The sequence below is a fragment of the Micropterus dolomieu genome, linkage group LG21 (genome assembly GCF_021292245.1).
Source record: "Micropterus dolomieu isolate WLL.071019.BEF.003 ecotype Adirondacks linkage group LG21, ASM2129224v1, whole genome shotgun sequence".
Lineage (NCBI taxonomy): Eukaryota > Metazoa > Chordata > Actinopteri > Centrarchiformes > Centrarchidae > Micropterus > Micropterus dolomieu.
Window position 1 is genome coordinate 8,967,420 of NC_060170.1, and position 17,782 is coordinate 8,985,201.

General features: G+C 39.9%; 1 protein-coding gene across 1 annotated transcript in view; it reads right to left on the bottom strand.

The window, feature by feature from the left end:
• cds1 (CDP-diacylglycerol synthase (phosphatidate cytidylyltransferase) 1) overlaps positions 1-15,561 on the bottom strand; it is a 35,155-nt gene extending 19,594 nt beyond the window's left edge. The window contains exons 1-2 of the mRNA XM_046034931.1: positions 15,252-15,561; positions 2,029-2,186 (exon numbers count right to left, since the gene is read on the bottom strand). Of these exons, the coding sequence (XP_045890887.1) occupies positions 2,029-2,186; positions 15,252-15,320 (227 nt within the window). The 5' untranslated portion in view covers positions 15,321-15,561. The remainder of the gene's footprint in view (positions 1-2,028; positions 2,187-15,251) is intronic.
• Positions 15,562-17,782: the final 2,221 nt, after the last annotated feature.

Below are 17,782 nucleotides of genomic sequence, written 5' to 3' on the forward strand. Positions count from 1 at the left end.
TTTTCTTCCTTCTTCAAATTTCTTTCCTTCAGTTTCTCCTTACTTTTCCCCATCCCCCTCCCTCTCTCTGTCTCTGCAGTCTGTTCTTCAGCAAGTCTCGCTGCAGCACACAGGCTCCTGCAGGGATTAGTGCTTCCCTCCTAGTGAGCCTTTAAGCCCTGTGAGCTGGCCGTCACTCATTGGTCACACCCTCCACTTCTCATCTGTACATCAAGCAAACAGGGCCTCCTTCATTTGGGTTCAAGGTGCCGCTGACTGGAAATGGCCCGGATTGTAAACTGTGCAAGAATAGGTCAACTCCAGCCTTCAACAGTTTTCCATAAATAAAGACAGGCACAGACGTCAAAATATGAAGGAAATGGCAAGGATCAAATAAGAGAGAAAAACTATTTAACTTTTCCAGAAGCTTTGTGTGCACAAAACGACATCTTAAAAGGTCATGACATTAAATTCTACAAATAACATACTATTCACCTGAGTCGCACAATACTTTTCAGCACACCTTTTTCAGAACTTGAAATTCAGGTGCATAAGAGATGCATGAATATTGATGTGTGACAGTTCAAGGGCTTATTACAGGTGTGGCAAGGTGTGACGTTTTTTCCTTTTGCAGGCCACACTGGCTGATTTATCTTAAACTCTACAAACTATTTTAACCAACACAACTTATTATTATGTCACAGTTGAGTTTGTGTATACATATAATATACATGATTACAGGAATAATGTAAAGGCACTGTGGGTCCAACGCCAACATACCTTACTTACTTTCCTGCTGTGAATAGATGAATGAAAGTGTCAGAAATATTATAAATATATAAGCCTGTATTTTGGAGTAAATTTAGGGGCTATCCACACTACTACGTTTTTTGTTTTAAAAGATCTTTTGCTACATTTGCACCTCCCATCCAGACTAATAACTCCTGTGTTGATTTCAGGAACAGTTCCAGCTTATTGTTGGTCCATACAAAAGAAATACCTGGTGTGATTCTTCATCTGTAGTGCTTTTCTTCTGCCAAATCTTCTGCAGCTGCAGCATAGACCATCTGCCTCATGTTTACACCGTCACACGCTCGTCGTTTTAATGTAGATGCAGAACAGTTCTGATACGCAGCTAAAACACTGGTGTGGACGGAGATCGTATTCATTTTAAGACTCTGTTTTTAAACAAAAAAGTAGTAGTGTGGATGGGGCCTTAGAGAGGGGATTGGTAGACACTGGTCAAATGCTGAGAACTACCTGTGTGTGGACAGAACCTTTCTTTCACCCACTATACAAGCCTTTTGGTCAGCTGCCAGATTTGTAGCAGCTTAATTTCCTTCACTGCATTAATAAAAGCATGTTCAAACATCTATTTCCGGTTCACTTAACCTACATGCATGCAGAAAAGATGGTCAATCACCCTGTCAGGGTAATTTCATTACAGATGCAGGGAAAACTGCTTGTTACAGCACTATTATGGCTGACATACATTTGAACAAGACCTCAGGCTTCTTTGGTTCAAGGTATGTAAAATCAGTAAGTAATCTGACCCTGTTTTGCATTTTTGTAAAACTAAGGCCTCGAGCGCTGCAGCTGTGAAGTTTGCATTTCTTAGATTGCGTCTTGTAACTTCCTGTTGTGGGTGACTCGGCAAAATATCACTAATAGCAGACCAGCACACGTGTGCACATATAATTTTAGTAAAAGTCTCAATTAATGATTATTAAAAATGAACCTGTAAACATTTACTCTTATTTCGGGCTCTCAGATACAGTGGAACTAATTGTTTTTATTGGTTTGCTACCATCTTTCGACAAAACCTGTTGAGCTAAAAATGGAGGAACATTTAAACCTACATTAGTACGGGCTAAACATTAATAGATCTTTGTAGCTTTATCCTGCCACACTACAGACAGGCAGGATCAGACTACACAGTGAATCCTGTGAAATTTCGAAGCAGTGAGAACTGCAGAATGCACTTTAGGAAACAGACAACATCTGCTGGCATCCATCTCTTGTGAGCATTGGTGTTTGAGCAGCGTGTACCTGGGCGGCAGGCCTTCCAGAGCTTTGTTCAGGTATTGTGGAGTGTTGTCTGTGTCTGCTGTGGAGGAAGGAACATCTGGAGTGTCTGCTTTGGAGTCACCATCACATTCTCCCTCCGCATCGCCTTGCAGGCCCAGCCTGTCATCACTTTCGGCCTCCTGCCAGAACAAACACAGACACACACAGATATTCAAATTCTGACTTAAGATAGTGGAGCCATGTGAGCTCCAAGCTCAAGCCATGTGAGCGTTTACATGACACACAGGCCAGTGTAGAAAACAGAGGCAGACAGTGGTGCATTGTACACAAGGTGATAACAGAACGGGAGAAGAGTATAAGCAGTATCATCCTAACAAGAAACAAAAGAAGGATGTACAGTGTGAGCGCTTCTGAGATGCAAACGACAAGTAAATGTAGTCAAATAGAATCCAGTCAAAACAGAGAGGAGGCATTCAGAACCAGGCCAACGGCGGGTTAATTAGGCCAGAGTTTAGTCTTTCACCAAGGAGGAGACTACAGAACTGGTGCATTTGTCTTCTAAGCTTGGCTGGGATTCAAGTAGGCCTGCAGGTGAATGTCTAGGTGTGTGTGTGTGTGTGTGTGTGTGTGTGTGTGTGTGTGTATTCCTCTTTTGAAACCAGAGACAGACTCCAGGAATTCAAACCCATCAGACCTTCAGTGACTTTATTCCTACACAAACCTGCTACTTTAGGACTGTCAGGTTCCAAATTAATTCTCAAACATTTTACATTAAATGAACATACAGAAATGTTTAGAAAACTAGCCTGTTGTTATTACAACGTTTTGTTGCAATATTGTGGTTTTCGTTCGCCACCTACATCCTTTCACTACACTGTGTCTAATGTCTGTTGAGTGTGTCACACCTCCCTTATTAACTGACCTCTGCACAGTTTAGATCTAACTCTTCAACTGGAACCAATTAGTGAACAAAGTAATGCTGATAACTATTGCGACTACTTTCAAGTGATTACAATTATTAAATTAAAGCCACTGCAAAAAACGTTGTTGTTCTTGTCTAAATTTAGCTGATGATTGATATATTTTCAAGGCTTTTTGCTGAATTCTGAGCTTGCTGCTTGTGAAATATTTTTTTATTAAAGACATACCATGAACATCTTCCCAAATTCATCTTGATGATTGAGATTGCCAAAGATCTAATCTTTTTCAAAACTACTTTCCAGTTTCATGTTTTCCTGAGATCCTTTAACAAATTTTTTTTTTAATTTATTTATTTTATACAGTTTAAGGTAATCTGAACATAACAATTCCAAATATTCCAAAGTTTCAACACATTTCAACCTAATAAATCCTGAATGTCCATAAAAGGAGAAAGTTTGATTCCACTCTCATTAGGAAGCTGGAGGATTATTGGCTGAGCGTGACAGTGCTGAAAGTCTACACCTGGTGTCGACAGGTTAACAGGCCGCTGCCCGGGAGGCAAACATCTTTATTAGTGTTGATGAATCTTTAATCTGGATTTAAACCCAGTCAACAGACACAGCCTCTACAGTCCCACATAAGCTCCCTCTATTCTGTCTCAGACATTATTTCTTGAAAGTAACCTAGAATGGGCAAATGTAACAGATTTATATAAACCTGTTCATCGCATCTGTTTGGTCCTCTTGTTGTAGCTGCAAACGGATTCAAAATTCACCGTCTTGTATAGTTACGTTTGATTTCCACTTCAATCTTACTTAAAAATCACTTATTTTTTTAACCTAAAATAAACAAAATGAAGTTAAAAACATTTCCACATGGATTTTGCTCAGCGAGACACTGCAGTGTTTCTACTCCAAAGAGTTCATTAGAGTTTACAGTAAAGACGGTCCTTTAGTAGTAATTACAACTCTGATATGCATCAATATAACAAAAACTAAAGAAAAAAATGGGGAGAAATTCAAATGACCTACTAATTATAACTAAATTATAAAAAAATTTAGAAAAGAAATAATTTTCAAAATTGTTTTAAATATTTTTGTTGTTGTTGTTGTTGTTTATGTTTCTACCGTTTTCTAATATCAGAAGGTTTAAAATCAAATCCATTAAAATAAAAATAATGAGCCCTAGGTATAAAAAAAAAAGAAAAGGTTGATAACATGATGATCGGCTACATGAACGCACAATATAAAACAGTCGCAGTCAGCAAGATCTGGAGACAGAAATTTGGAATATTTCCTGCTGCTGCAAAGCAATATAACATATGCCACATTAGTCATAAATGAATGTGGACGGTCCAAAACAAGAACATGGTGTATTTTCAGATTTAGCAGCATTAGTGTGGACATGACACTCTATCATTAATAAGTAAAGTGCTAGCGGTTAAGGCCAACACTTCTGTTCTTGATTTAACACCGGTCGTGGTCTGTCATGTAATAAAGCAGTGAGAGGAGGAGATGATTCATCTGCCAAAAAGAGGCTATTTTTAAAACCAAGTGAAATTCCTTCCTGAGCTCACACACCCATTGTGGGAGATTATGTTTCCTTTCGCACTTGAGAGACTCCCTGATGCGCCTTTTTCTTCTCCTTTCATGGTTACTTTTACTCAAACGTTGCTAAATACGGTAAGTGGGGGCATCAGGGTTAAATCAGAGAGCTTTTCATTTAAAAAGGTCTCTGATCTTGGTCAGATGTTGTAATTAGTTTGAGAAGCGCTGAAAGGGGAAGCAGGTTTGGGTTGAGACATTTCAGTTGGTGTTGGGAGTTCAGGAGTTCAGCAGAGGAGAGGTGTAATTGAAGATTTCTACTCAGGTTTTAATGAGGAAACGCTGAAGCCTGCAGACTGAAACAGTGGAAAGCTACAGGGTCCTATCTGACAGTGTAACTTACATATCTTGACTGTAAAAGGAAAGAAACACTGCAGAACAGAAGGTTTGGAAGAGTGCACTGGCTTTGAAGAAAATGTTAGATAAACCAGTAATCGCCCAGCTTTCCTTTCAATAATCATGGCACTAAGCGGACACCAGACACAAACTATATGTTGTTGAAGCCACTTGACACATAAATATAACTTCAACACCTGTTTCCACTCTGAACATTATAAAACAGAGTGACTCACGTGTCTTTAGTAACTATGTGGTTGTGTAATAAAGTCTAGATGCAAATGTACATTTTAGCTTCATGATGTATGAATCTTTCTTCCCCTGTTCTTATAAAAGTTATATCCGATTTCATTTCCATGATTTCAAATTTCAAAAATCCTGTGAAGAATTTATACTTGTGCTTGCACGACAGGACGTTCTAGAGCATGCTTGACTTTTCTAATTGATTAGTTGATTTTAACAATTGTTTATATATCATTTATCAATAAACAGCCAACATTCTTTAGTTCCAGCTTTTTAAATACGAGGATTTGCTCAAGTTTTCTGTTTTTCATATGATTTCAAAGTGAATCTTTGGATCTTGGGCTGTTGGACAGACAAAATAACCATTTTCTCATATTTCAGAATCCAAAATGAACACACTGACGAGGACAAGACTGACAGCTAACGGGTTATACTGCAGTACAGATTACAGGGATGAGCATGAGTACTTACTTTTAATGACAAAAGTTTATGCCAGGGTCTCGAGCGCTTGAAATATCCACTTTCACTATTCTAAGTTTTTACTTAGCGGATCTTCAATGACAAATTGTTAGCTTATAAAGTGGATGGCAGAGAGGCAAAATTTCTGCCAGTGACTAGTGGCCAATGGTACCTTCTCACTCTGGTTTCACTGATAAAGCTACAGTTAAATAACTGTTTCAACAACAGAAAACATGCCTCAGCTTCGGCCATGACATTATTTCATTCGCACAAATGTGTTATGCAGAGTCACAGTATTATTACCTAATCTGGGTGAATGTACGTTTGTGAATGTAAGTTTGTTAATTAAACAGTCAAACACAATTAATCTTTTGTTAACTATGATAACCGCTGTGCAAATACTTTATACACATCAAACAATGCTACAAATCTGTGTGGCAATAATTCAAGTTATGCTATGGGATCCTGGGCCTGAGTACTTGTAATCATCACTAGGGCTCAGGAGGTAGAGTGGGTTGCCCATTAATCGGAAGGTTGGCGGGTTCAATCACCGGCTCCCCCAGGCAGCATGTTGAAGTGTCCCTTGCCCCACTGTTTGTATAAATGTGGATGTAGTGTAAAAGCGCTTTGTTTGGTCAAAAAGACTAGAAATACAAATACGGAACATTTATAAATATAACACCAGTTCATACAAAAAGAAAACACAAGCACAAAGTTAAACATAAAAGCAGCCGGTTGTGCTTATTTTCTACAGTCTGTGAGCCAAAGAGACAGTTAAGGAGATGTATGACTCTCCTTGCAGCTCAACTCACCTTCACTATTGTCTTTGTCCTCCTCCCCCTCCTCCTCCATCTGGCTATGCAGAGAGGCGGGAGGAAGGGGAATGGGGAGGACAGGATCATCTAAGAGGACAAGTGACGAGAAGCTCAAGCCACGTCCACTCTAAGGCCGTGTTTATCTTTAAATTTGCAGAAGTAGACAAAATTCAAAGGCTTGGCTTTTTCTTTTGCCAATACCTTCTAGTTTTTTTAGTCTTATATGATGGTAACCTGAACACTTTGAGTTTTGATCAAATAGAAAAAGTAACTTGTGGACATTAGTTTGTGCTTTGATAAACTGTAATGGAAATCTTCCAGTATTTTCTGACATTTTATGGACCAAATGATAAATGCTGATGATAAGTTCTTCTTACTCTTTCATTTACCTGTTTCCAAACAAAACCTGCCTGCAGAGAATACAATTGTGCATTACAACCAGTATCAGTTAAGGGGTTGGACAGACGCAGCCAGGCTAGCTAATATGAAGGAAACAATAAAAGAAGGAAGGGTCATTATGTCATAGTGACAGTGTTTGAATTTTGCATTGGTTCCACTTCTATTAATAGGGCAGACATGGCAAGTCCCACTATAACTCATCATCAGAATCAGAAGGAGCTTTATTGGCAAGTAGTGTTTTACACACAACAAGGAATCTGCTGTGGTGATAAGACAGATAGATAGACAGATAGATACTTTATTTATCCCGAGGGAAATTCAAGTATCCAGTAGCATACGAAACATACATACATTAAACATACATTAAAATAGAATTAAAATAACTTATAACACAGTAGCCACAGTAAAACAGTGCAGAAACAGTAAACAGTGCAAATGGAGTGCAGATGGAAGTAAAGAGTACAGATGGAGGTAGAAATTGTTCTTTTGTCTATTGTCCTCCCTGCCATGACTAGGTGCTGTTGTACAGTCTGATGGCCAGGGGGACGAAAAGTCTGTTAGTGGAGCTGGGCTGGGACAGCAGTGCTACATGTAGACAAACATACAGTAAACATAAATAAATGTAGAAATATATAAATATGGAATGGAATCATGCGTTGTATTACCTTAAACCAGTGGTTCTCAACCTTTTTGAGCCAGCGCCCCCCTATCCATTATGCAGGTCCCTTACCGCCCCCCATCAAAAAAGATGTTTGCAATTTGCCCAGAATATTGTTGATTTTTTTGTTGTTGTTACTATTGTTATTAAAAACATGAAAAAAACACATAATTGAATGACAAACAACATATTAATTACTTTCCCAGGTAACAAAAAATCCATGTGAAAAGTAGTTATATTTAACTAATAAGTGAATGTTCCTCCCAGAAAATGTGTGTGAAGCCAGAGACTGTTTTCTTGCATGGGGCACTTAATAAGTGGGGGGTATGGGGGTCCTCCTCCCCCAGAAGATTTTGAGCATTAAACATTTAATTTCCTACATTCATTCGATTAATAAAATGCATCGACACAAATTCATTGCATCGATGCTTCGTTTAATCCATATAACTATACAGCACAGTGTTTCGCACGGACATTTATCCAACTGTCGCACATTATCATTATAATGGCGCTGTTTGCAAAGTGGAGGAAGAGAAAGAAAATAGCGAGGGACAAAGAAGAAAGTGTCCAAAGTATGGGATTATTTCAAGCTAAAGAAAACAACAACAACTCGTAACACAACCGTAAAACAAAACTTATGTCGCCTCGGCAACAGCACGACGGCAGCTGATCTGAAAGCAGCAGACAAGTTAACAGTTAACAGCAACTTTAGCATTTAACTGAAATCATGACTGATTGTTGAGTTGAAGGCTAGCCAAAGTAAGCCGGAGACCTCAGCTGAATAAGTACACACTTGTGTTTGTTGTTCTCCTTTTTGGGCCGTGAGTTGTAACCTCACAGTCATTCGTTAACTGGGTGTCGGGGAGCTGCACCTTTTAAATCACCTGCACCTCTCTCTGTAGCTCAGAAAATCCCTGCTACCTGCGTGTGCTAATCCATCCTTCACCCACATTCTTTGTCTTTATAATCGGGTGGTGATGGCGCATAGAGAAGATGCTTGCCTTTGGTGTGGGTTCAATTTCCACTGTGAGACATCCACCGTTGTGTCCCTGAGCAAGACACTTAACCCCTAGTTGCTCCAGAGGCGTGCGACCGCTGAGATGTATAGCAATTGTAAAGCGTAAGTGTGTGACCCCCTGTCACCGATCAGTCATGTAGTGTGAACGCCACAACGACTTCAAGATTGCCGGCAAGTTGTGTGAACGGCACGGCCATCGGACCGACGCTGAAAGTCACGTAGTCTGCACGAGCCTTTAGTATAACTTGTATAGCACTCAGGTGATGTAGTGTTTGACAAACATGAATTTCCGAAAGGACTAATAAATATCTATCACCTATAAACGTGCACAGCTGATCCCGTAATCGGGGTGGGGAAAAACTTCTTAAACGACGCATGAATGAATGAAGAAGTAATAATAAAATATATTTAGTGAGGCTCTCAGGCATTCTTTATTGCTTTTAAATATTTTTCTCCTGTAGATCAACTTATTTAACATAATCCCTTTTGTGGGGAAGTAACCTATTGAAATGTATTTGTGGCCGCTTTTCATCTCAGTGATAAATGAATACGTTTTAATTCAGTTATTGCCGGGAGTTTATTAGCTCATCTGTTATTAACTTTTCATATCATAACTCAGTGTTTCCCACAGAATGACAGTGTAACTGTGGCGCAGCTATATACAGCATGCTAGCCTCGAAAACCCAGCTGTATTCTAACGTTGACTTAGCTCTCCTTATTAGCTAGGCTCCTTACAAGCTTGCTAATAACTTTTTTTAAGCTGGGTCTCTGACATTGACAGCGTCGTGTTGGACTGATTTGTGCAGCTGTGTTCATGAGAGAGAGAGAGAGAGAGAGAGAGAGAGAGAGAGGGACGGGTGAGAGAGTGTGCTGCGCAAATACGCGCTGACACGTCCAGAAAAAAAAAGTCATAATATTACCAAACCAACGTCATCATTTAATAAGAAGTCTACCTGCCCTATACTCCGCGGTGCATTACGTTATTGATCCGCTGGTAGTAATGTTATGCAGTTTTGGACTGCGTGTGAAACTGGAAGTAACTGAAACACTTGTGAGATCTCATCACACCCACTAACTTCACAGTGACGTATTCTAAGCTCACTGGGTACCACTGAACACGCTGATAAAATCTGGTAGAACGCAGCAAAATGGTTGCAAAATCATGAATGTAGACATTAAAATAATATGACAGAACAAATGTGTCTGTTACTACTGATGGGATATGGAAAAAATAACCATCATCATGAACAGATGACAAGCAGATGACCTCAAACTGAGTGATGAAGTGATAACAAAATGGCTAGTGATAGCGATCATCAGGTTGATAGTACAGCTAGGCTGAAACTGTAGGCATTCCATCATTAGTTTTAGAGGTATGTACATCCTGACCTTTTGGTGGCACTACATTAAAAATCAGGGGAAGTTATCAGGATTTATCTGGGGAACATGAAGGATAATCCTTCCAATAATTGTCATGAGATTTCACACCGGACAAAAATATTCAAACCCATGTTACTATCCCTAGAGGCACGCAAATGACACAGTTCTTAAATCTATATTGTTTTTTTCTTTCACCGAGCTCGAGATTGAAAAACACAAAAAATGTTATTAATGCAGAGCCACAATGTGAAGCAATAAAGGCTCCTCTGCTGTCCAAAGAGCCGTGCAGAATAAAACTGTGCCCAGCAGAGCGTTAAAACGGCCTGCTGCTGCCGCTACCGGTGCTGCTGCTGGAGGTTTCAGGGCTGCAGACAGCCCGCCAAGGTCAACTGTCATGTGGAGTCTTGAGCAGCCGCTAACTGTCCCTGCAACTGCACGCAGGACAATGAAGGGAGAGCAGCCGGGTCAATCTGTGGATCAAACACTGCTGGGTACTGCATTTGTGGCTGACTGATTAATGGAAGTAAATATTGGCCTTGGCGATAGCACTCAGGGAGGGTGTGAATATATATGGGCATGTGTGATTGTGTGTGGGATGTGCAAGTTTAGCTTGTCCACAAAACAAGTTTTATTCACTGACTATCGCTGTTTGGCTGTTGCTGCACAGTTCGTGACACATCAAACTGATCCTTGAACCTGCAAAACAAGACAGGGCTGACTCATCCCTGTTTAAAATCTCTCTGCACTGAAAGCCTGTTTCTTATCAAGGACATGTCAAACTAGCTGACAAAGACAGGAAACCAAAGTTTTTCCTAGCCATCATTTAACTGATAGGTTTATTTCTCACTCTGACAGTCCGCAGATATTTTATGCTTTCAGACGAAAGGGATGAGATACAGCCAGGACCGTTACGAAACTTTGGGAATGGGGGTGGACAGCAGAGCACAACCAGTTTAAGTGCTGGTCTCAATCATAGTACAAAAATGAATTTTGCTGCATCATTATATGCATGTGGTAAAATTAGGCTCACACCATGTAATTACAAGTCAATGAGGAAATAAAATACACCAAACATGTTGGGTGTGAATGCACCCTTTACTAGGAACCAGTATAATTCACAGTCACTGGTAAGAAACTAGCGGAGTGGTTTTAAGAGGCATCCCAAATGGCATCTTGCTAGTCGGCAAGTGTTTTGCAAACTTGTGCTTCTTAGCCACAAATATTAGAAGCTTTTATCGTGTGGCTGCATGGTAATTTCCGATCCAAATAAAGCATTAAAAACAAGGATAAACATGACCTCGCGCTGGAAACTTTCAACTCAAAGTGGGGATGCACTGAATGTTTGGCAACTGAAATAAATCGGCCGAAAAAAGCAAAAAAAGATACTTTCGGTGTTCGGCCTAATAAGCCAAAAGACCGAATAAATTTTACCGAACAATTACGTTGAAATGTCGGCAGTGTGCATTTTAAAGGAGACCTATTATACTGCATTTCCAGTCCTATATTGTCGCACTCGCACAGACTTCACTCGGTGCATATTTTACAAGCACGGACCAGTTAAAGCAGCACTGAACACACAGGGTGCAGATGTTGGTTTCGGTTGTTTGATAGGCTGCGTCATTAACAAGCCCACAAGCGGCTCACCTGCTGCCGTGATAACGGATCGCAGGTGGGAAAATAAGTTATAAAACGTACTGCTGATGGAGAAAGTGGAGCCTAACGTTAGATGGGTGGTTGGGGCAGCAGAAAGAGGCGGTGAGTGTGGGGAGAAGAGAATTCTGAAGAAGGCGCGAAGCATATTTAAAATTTATAATAATAATGTTCGTGGTGATTAAAACCTGCTTTCACATATAATGTGAAAAATTTAGGGGGTTGTTTACAATCACGATGCTTGCTCAACGTTGTGATGTCCGTCAGCCATCGCCGATGGACAATGGCATCGTCTATCGGCCCAACCCTATGTTCCATCTTATACTGGCCCTTCATATAGGCCTTCATTTTAGCCTCTGTCTGAAACAAGCTAACCCCAACCCTAACTGGGATTTCTTTTAAATACTTTGCTTTGGCTATGTTTAACATGAACATCCAACATTTTACCATTGTAGATAAGTCATAAAATATGGAAAAGCATAATAGGGCTCCTTTAAAGTGTCTGCGAAAGACGCAAAAATCGACAATTCAGCAGAAAAGTGTCTGCAAATGGCGATTTTTGTGTCTTAGAAAGGGCAACAAACAGTCTGACCCACTTTGAGTGTTTCTGTCACTCGTTTCTGAGAAGACGAAGCTAGCCGCACATAAATTTGGAGTGCCCTCGTATTCAAGCCTTTATGATAAATTCACTGAAATGGCCCAGAGCGAGCCGACAGACAGGATACACATCTGACAACGTCCGGTTTTCCAAATAAGGTGTCTATACAGTATGGAAATAACTGTAATTAGATTATATTCACAGAAAGTATAAAACATATTACATTAAGTAATTTACTTTACCGGACTCTCTCAGGCCTCGGACCCACCCACCATAGTCTCTCCAAATCCCATGGGAAACACTGAGTAAAAAGCACATTTTGACTATTTAATTTATGAAATGCTAAAAAAGTAAATAATAAAAATAAATGGTAAAAATCTAGTTCAGTGTTGAGGAGTTTTTCATCATATTTGGTTTCCACTTTGGCCAAGAATTTTCATTTTGGTGCATCCCTAACTCAAAGTATTAAGACAGTTCTTTTGTTAATGTCAGGTTGTGTGGTGATTAATTTGAGAGTAATAATAGTTATAAGATGTCAAAAAAGAGGAAAGCATCATCAAACCAATGTGTCCCAAATAGCCAATGCACTACTGACTGTACAGATGTTAGCTGTAAGCTAGCTAGCAATGGAAGCACCGACCATGTGCCCGTGTCCAGCCTTACGAAGGACTCCAGCTCTTTTTATTTCCTTGCTCGATTTCCTTTCACCTCTGTACATTTGTGAAGCAGATTCATAAAGCCCCTGGCATACGTGCAAATGTTTTGCTTAAGTTGAACCATTTTCAACTTTTCCGTCATAGGCAAATTTGATTTTAATCATGCCTTCCATAGACTTGAAATTGTAATTAGGGCTGCACGATTAATCTAATTGCAATCGTGATGTCATCTTGTGCGACTGCATAACCACAAAAAGTTTGCGATCTAAGCAGAAAGAGTGTGCTGTGTGTGTGTGAGACTCTCCTCTCAGTTTACACTGCAGTCTGCTCATTATCTCCCCCCCCCACCACCTTGCATCCACCTCTCAGCATAAATGAGTGTTATCAGCCACAAGGTGCATGCATTTCTCGGCAGGCAGGCAGAATTCGGCACAACACCTGTTGCTCTGTGACAGAGACAGTTACAGTAATGTTACGTGTCGCCGGCAGCTAAAGCAGTGAGACAGAAGAAAACAGGGATAAGATAAAGAAGGTCTGGCTTTAGATCGCTTGCCAGTTAACGTTAGCTGTATTGCTGCCTTTTGTTTTTCAACTTTTCATATAGTTTATAAAGCTGATGTCAGTCACTTCTTGTCAACCAACCAATCACAGCCTGGATGGGGCAGGACGTTATAAAAAGTTTGACGTGCTACAGCAAATTATTAAATGTTGAACTATATGATCACTGACAAGTTAATACTTTGCATTAACAAATTAGAGACAAACATCGATAAATTAATTCACAAGGATTAAATAAATAAAAACCCATAAAAATGAAACAGCTGTAACTGGATTTAATATTCAACTAGTGGTAAAATAGTATAGTATTATATGAAATTTTAATGAATATAGTAATTAATATATTAACATTATACTAACAGTATACTGTTAACTGAACATTCTACTCTTTTTTAATGTTTTAATATTATATTAATACACTCATTTACACTAGTTCCTCCTCCAGGTACCCAGCCGACAAATCACAGAGCTTGTGGCCCGCGTCGACTCGACGTGTAGGTACGTTTTTGAGGAGGCATCTTATCCACTGCCCCATCACCACCTCCGTGAGGCCGAGTTAATCAGTGGTGATTTTATTCAATGACCTCTGCATGCATTATACAGGGGGTGTTGGTAGGTCGCCTGAGTGGAGCTGTTAGGTAGGGCTGATTGTGTCTAACCTTTGAAACAGTCTCACCGAGGGGAAGACTCTGAGGAATACGGAGGTGTAAACTTTCTATAGCGGTGCGGTAGCTGAGATAAAGCTACATTCAGCTTATAGAAAGACGGAGAAAACACAAACATTACTGACTTCAAGACACTTGATTATGCTGAAATACAATTTATCTTTGGAGTCCTGGTTATACATTATTGATCATTTCTTTGATTATTAGATGAATTGTTTATTCTATAACTTGCCAACAAAACCAAAAAAACCAACAATGCCCATCACATGTTCCCAGTGCCCTACTCTGTCTACTTGCCATGCCAGTTATTTTCATTATTGAGAAACCTATTAATCATTTCTGTGATTAATAGATTTGTCAGTTAGTTTACAGATTGTCAGAAAACAGTGAAAACGTCCATCGCCAAGAACAATCTCAAAATGTCTTTGTTCAGTGTGTACTGAACAGTCTTAACCTCAAGGATATTCTATTTGCAATAACTGAAACTTCTCACAGTCAAGAATGGATTAATATTATTGGTGATTAGCATTCCCTAGCTGTTTTTTGAAATCTTGCTAATATATGAATCAATTCAATCTTTGAAGTCACAACACTTTAATCTAAAGTTGAATCTAAACCTATTTCGGTATCGCATGTGTCTCTGTCACTTGATTTGTTATAGACTCACTCACTGTCATGCAGACAGTAAAGTGTTTGGTGATGTTGTTGAAAAGAATGTTTCAAATCAATGGGGGAAAGAGCCACACAACACTGCAGCGAAAGGGTTTTTTTAAAGGCACTTTGGAGAGCACTGGACCCTTCACTTCCATTTCAGCATCCCGTTATCTTTTACATGCCAAGAGGCCTACCAAACCTTTCACCTGTTCTAACACTGTAACACAACTATACAAATCTAACTTTCAAGCTAAATAATATTCAGCCTGACACACAACGTCTTCACTGTACCAACAACCCGAGAATGACATTGATGAGTCTATTTCATAATGACGGTGTGAAGATGTTGTGACATTCCCAGCCGCGCTGAAGACCTCAAACCAAGCAGAAGCCTGTATTTCTTAATACAAAGCTGTGTCCGTGACTGTGTTGTTGATGTTGTTGTTGTTGCAGGATTACAGTGCAGGAGCCAGCAGCTAACTATCTAGCTTATTTAGCTCCCCTGCTAACCTGGCAACCCAGCTAGCTTGGCCGGTTGGCCAGCGCCTGACAACAACCGGAATAACTTGTTTTGAGGGCGACGTCTCAAGGGGAAAGTGGTGTCTTTTCACTCGTTACGGTGACGCTTACCTTGTCGCTGATATTCTCGGAGCTGTCAGGGTCTCCTCCGCCTCCGCCTCGCTTCCTCAGCTCCGTCATGTTTCGCTCGTTTCGCTGCCCGGGACGTTAAATGTGTCACATAAGCCGACTCCGGGGGAAGGAGGGAGGGAGGGAGAAGAAGATAAAATCCCGGATTTTTAAGATAAAGTCCTGGATTTGTAACGCGGGTTTGACTTTAAAACTCGGTCCTTGAAGGTCAGCTTTCCTGAGAGTCAGCCGGTGTTGCCAAAGCGCTGCAACCGAGCTCGAGAATAACGACTCCACTGCGTGTGTTTGTTTATCACCGCAGTCCCTGTCCCTGCTCTCCTCCTACCACAGTCAAGATCCATAAATCAAAGACACGCAGCTTCCGGAGGAAACTTTCAAAGTAAATGCTTTGCCAAGGGAAAAACTTGCAATCCATTTCCTTTTCCTTTCTTCCAGTCTTTCTTCAGATGTTGGCTCTGCGTCAGTGAAAGTAACAACCACCTTTACTCAAGTACTTGAGTATTTTCATTTTCTGCTACTTTCTACCACTAGAACCCAGACGTAAATGCCATAATTTTTTATCTACTACTATTTATTGGATAACTCCAGTTATTAGTTATTTTCCAGGTTGGGATTAATGAAGCAAAATTTAATCAACAAATAAATTATGATGTATTACTATTGGTTAAGATGGGAGCCTGGGAGGAAATTCAAGCTTCCCAGCAAAGTAAAATTAGCCCCACCATGGGCAAATGGGCAGTTCTGAATAATGAGTACTTTTACTTTTGGTGCTTACAAATATATTTGCACATTTACTAAAGTAAAATTTTGAATATGTGCCTTTGAATATGCTACTTTTACTTCTTAACTTCCACCACTTTATTTGATTACAATGTTTTTGAGTTTACTTTTATTTCGATGCTTCCAGTTGATCTACTTTATACTTCTACACTATATGTCACTGCCATTGCACTTTTTAATCCACTACATTTAACATACAGTTATAGTTACTAGTTACTTGCTGATTATGGTTTTTCAAAGAAAACATATAAAATATAGGACGTTGTAACAGTTTAAACTACTTAACAGAAATGTGAGGCACTCCAGAGGGTAGTGATTTAAAAAAAGGCTTTAATATCTCATTGCCTTCTAGGGAAAAAACAAAATGGTCAGCTTTGAGCTGTTTCTTGGCAAGTAGTCACATGATCAGTATGGACAAGTAAGGCCTAAGTATCAGGTATCTCTCAATGGAAGAGCAGAACAGCAGTCTACAAATGTTAGTACATACAGGCAAGACGACTCATGGCAACCCAGACACCTAAAAAGCCAGACGAACAGATATTACACCAAAAGAGAGAAGTCAATTTCCCCATTATATATTAGCTCCAGCTCAACCAGCTAACCACAACAGTAAAATGCTGCTTCCACACTGATGCATCCGTATAATGATACTGTCATAGCATATATATCAATATAATAATCACAGGGGCTGTTTGTCTGCATAAAAATACTTTTGACACTTTAAGTACAGTTTGCTTATAAGTCTTCTGTACTTTTACTTAAGTAAACTTTTGGGACTTAAGCTATAACATGACTTACATGAATGACTAATCATTCATGCAGCACACCTGGACACACCACCGGTTACTGAACAGATCTCTGCCTCACTGCCACTAAGAACTGTCTCCACCTGCTGGCATGTAAAGCCGTCTGCTCCCAGCGCTGTTCCAAAGACTTCTATTCCTGTCATCATCACGCATAGACCAGTAAACCGAAATGTGCACATCCCACACAGAAATAATAGTAATCTCTTAAGGATTAGGACAACTGCACCAACTCCAGCACCCAGAACAAACTAATTTAAAATGGCTCTCTTCAATGTGAGATCACTTTCAAGTAAGACTTTTATCTTAAATGATTTTATCTTGTCTGCAAATCTAGATTTTATGTTTTTAACTGAATCAAGGCTGCAAATGAATGACTATAGCCAGCTATCTGAACTGTGTCCGCCTCAGTATGATTGTTTTAGTCAACCAAGGGTCCAACACCAACAATCTGGTCGATCACTTCAATCATATCTGCTTGTCGTCACTAAATATTACTGCTCCTCTAAAGGTTAGGCCTACGTCTAAAGCTAGTAAGCAACCCTGGATAAATGACAGCATTCGCAGCCTAAAAAGGGAATGCAGGAAAGCAGAGCGCAGATGGAAAAAATCCAGTCTCCTTACCTCAGTCTGAAGGATTTGTTAAATAACTACAATAACATGGTTAAGGATGCGAGAACACACTATTTTTCTGAACTCATTACTACACATAAACACAATCCCATGTTTCTGTTTAAGACTGTGGATCAGCTGGTAAACCCAACCCCTCCTTGTGCCTCAGCTGGAAGTAATGATGACTGTGAATTGTTTTTATCTTATTTTACCAATAAGGTGGTGTCAATCAGAGCCTCTATTACCCCCACGGCCTCTTACTCAGAGGTTCCTCACCAGCAACAAGAGAGTTTTAACCAGTTTTATCCCATCGACTTG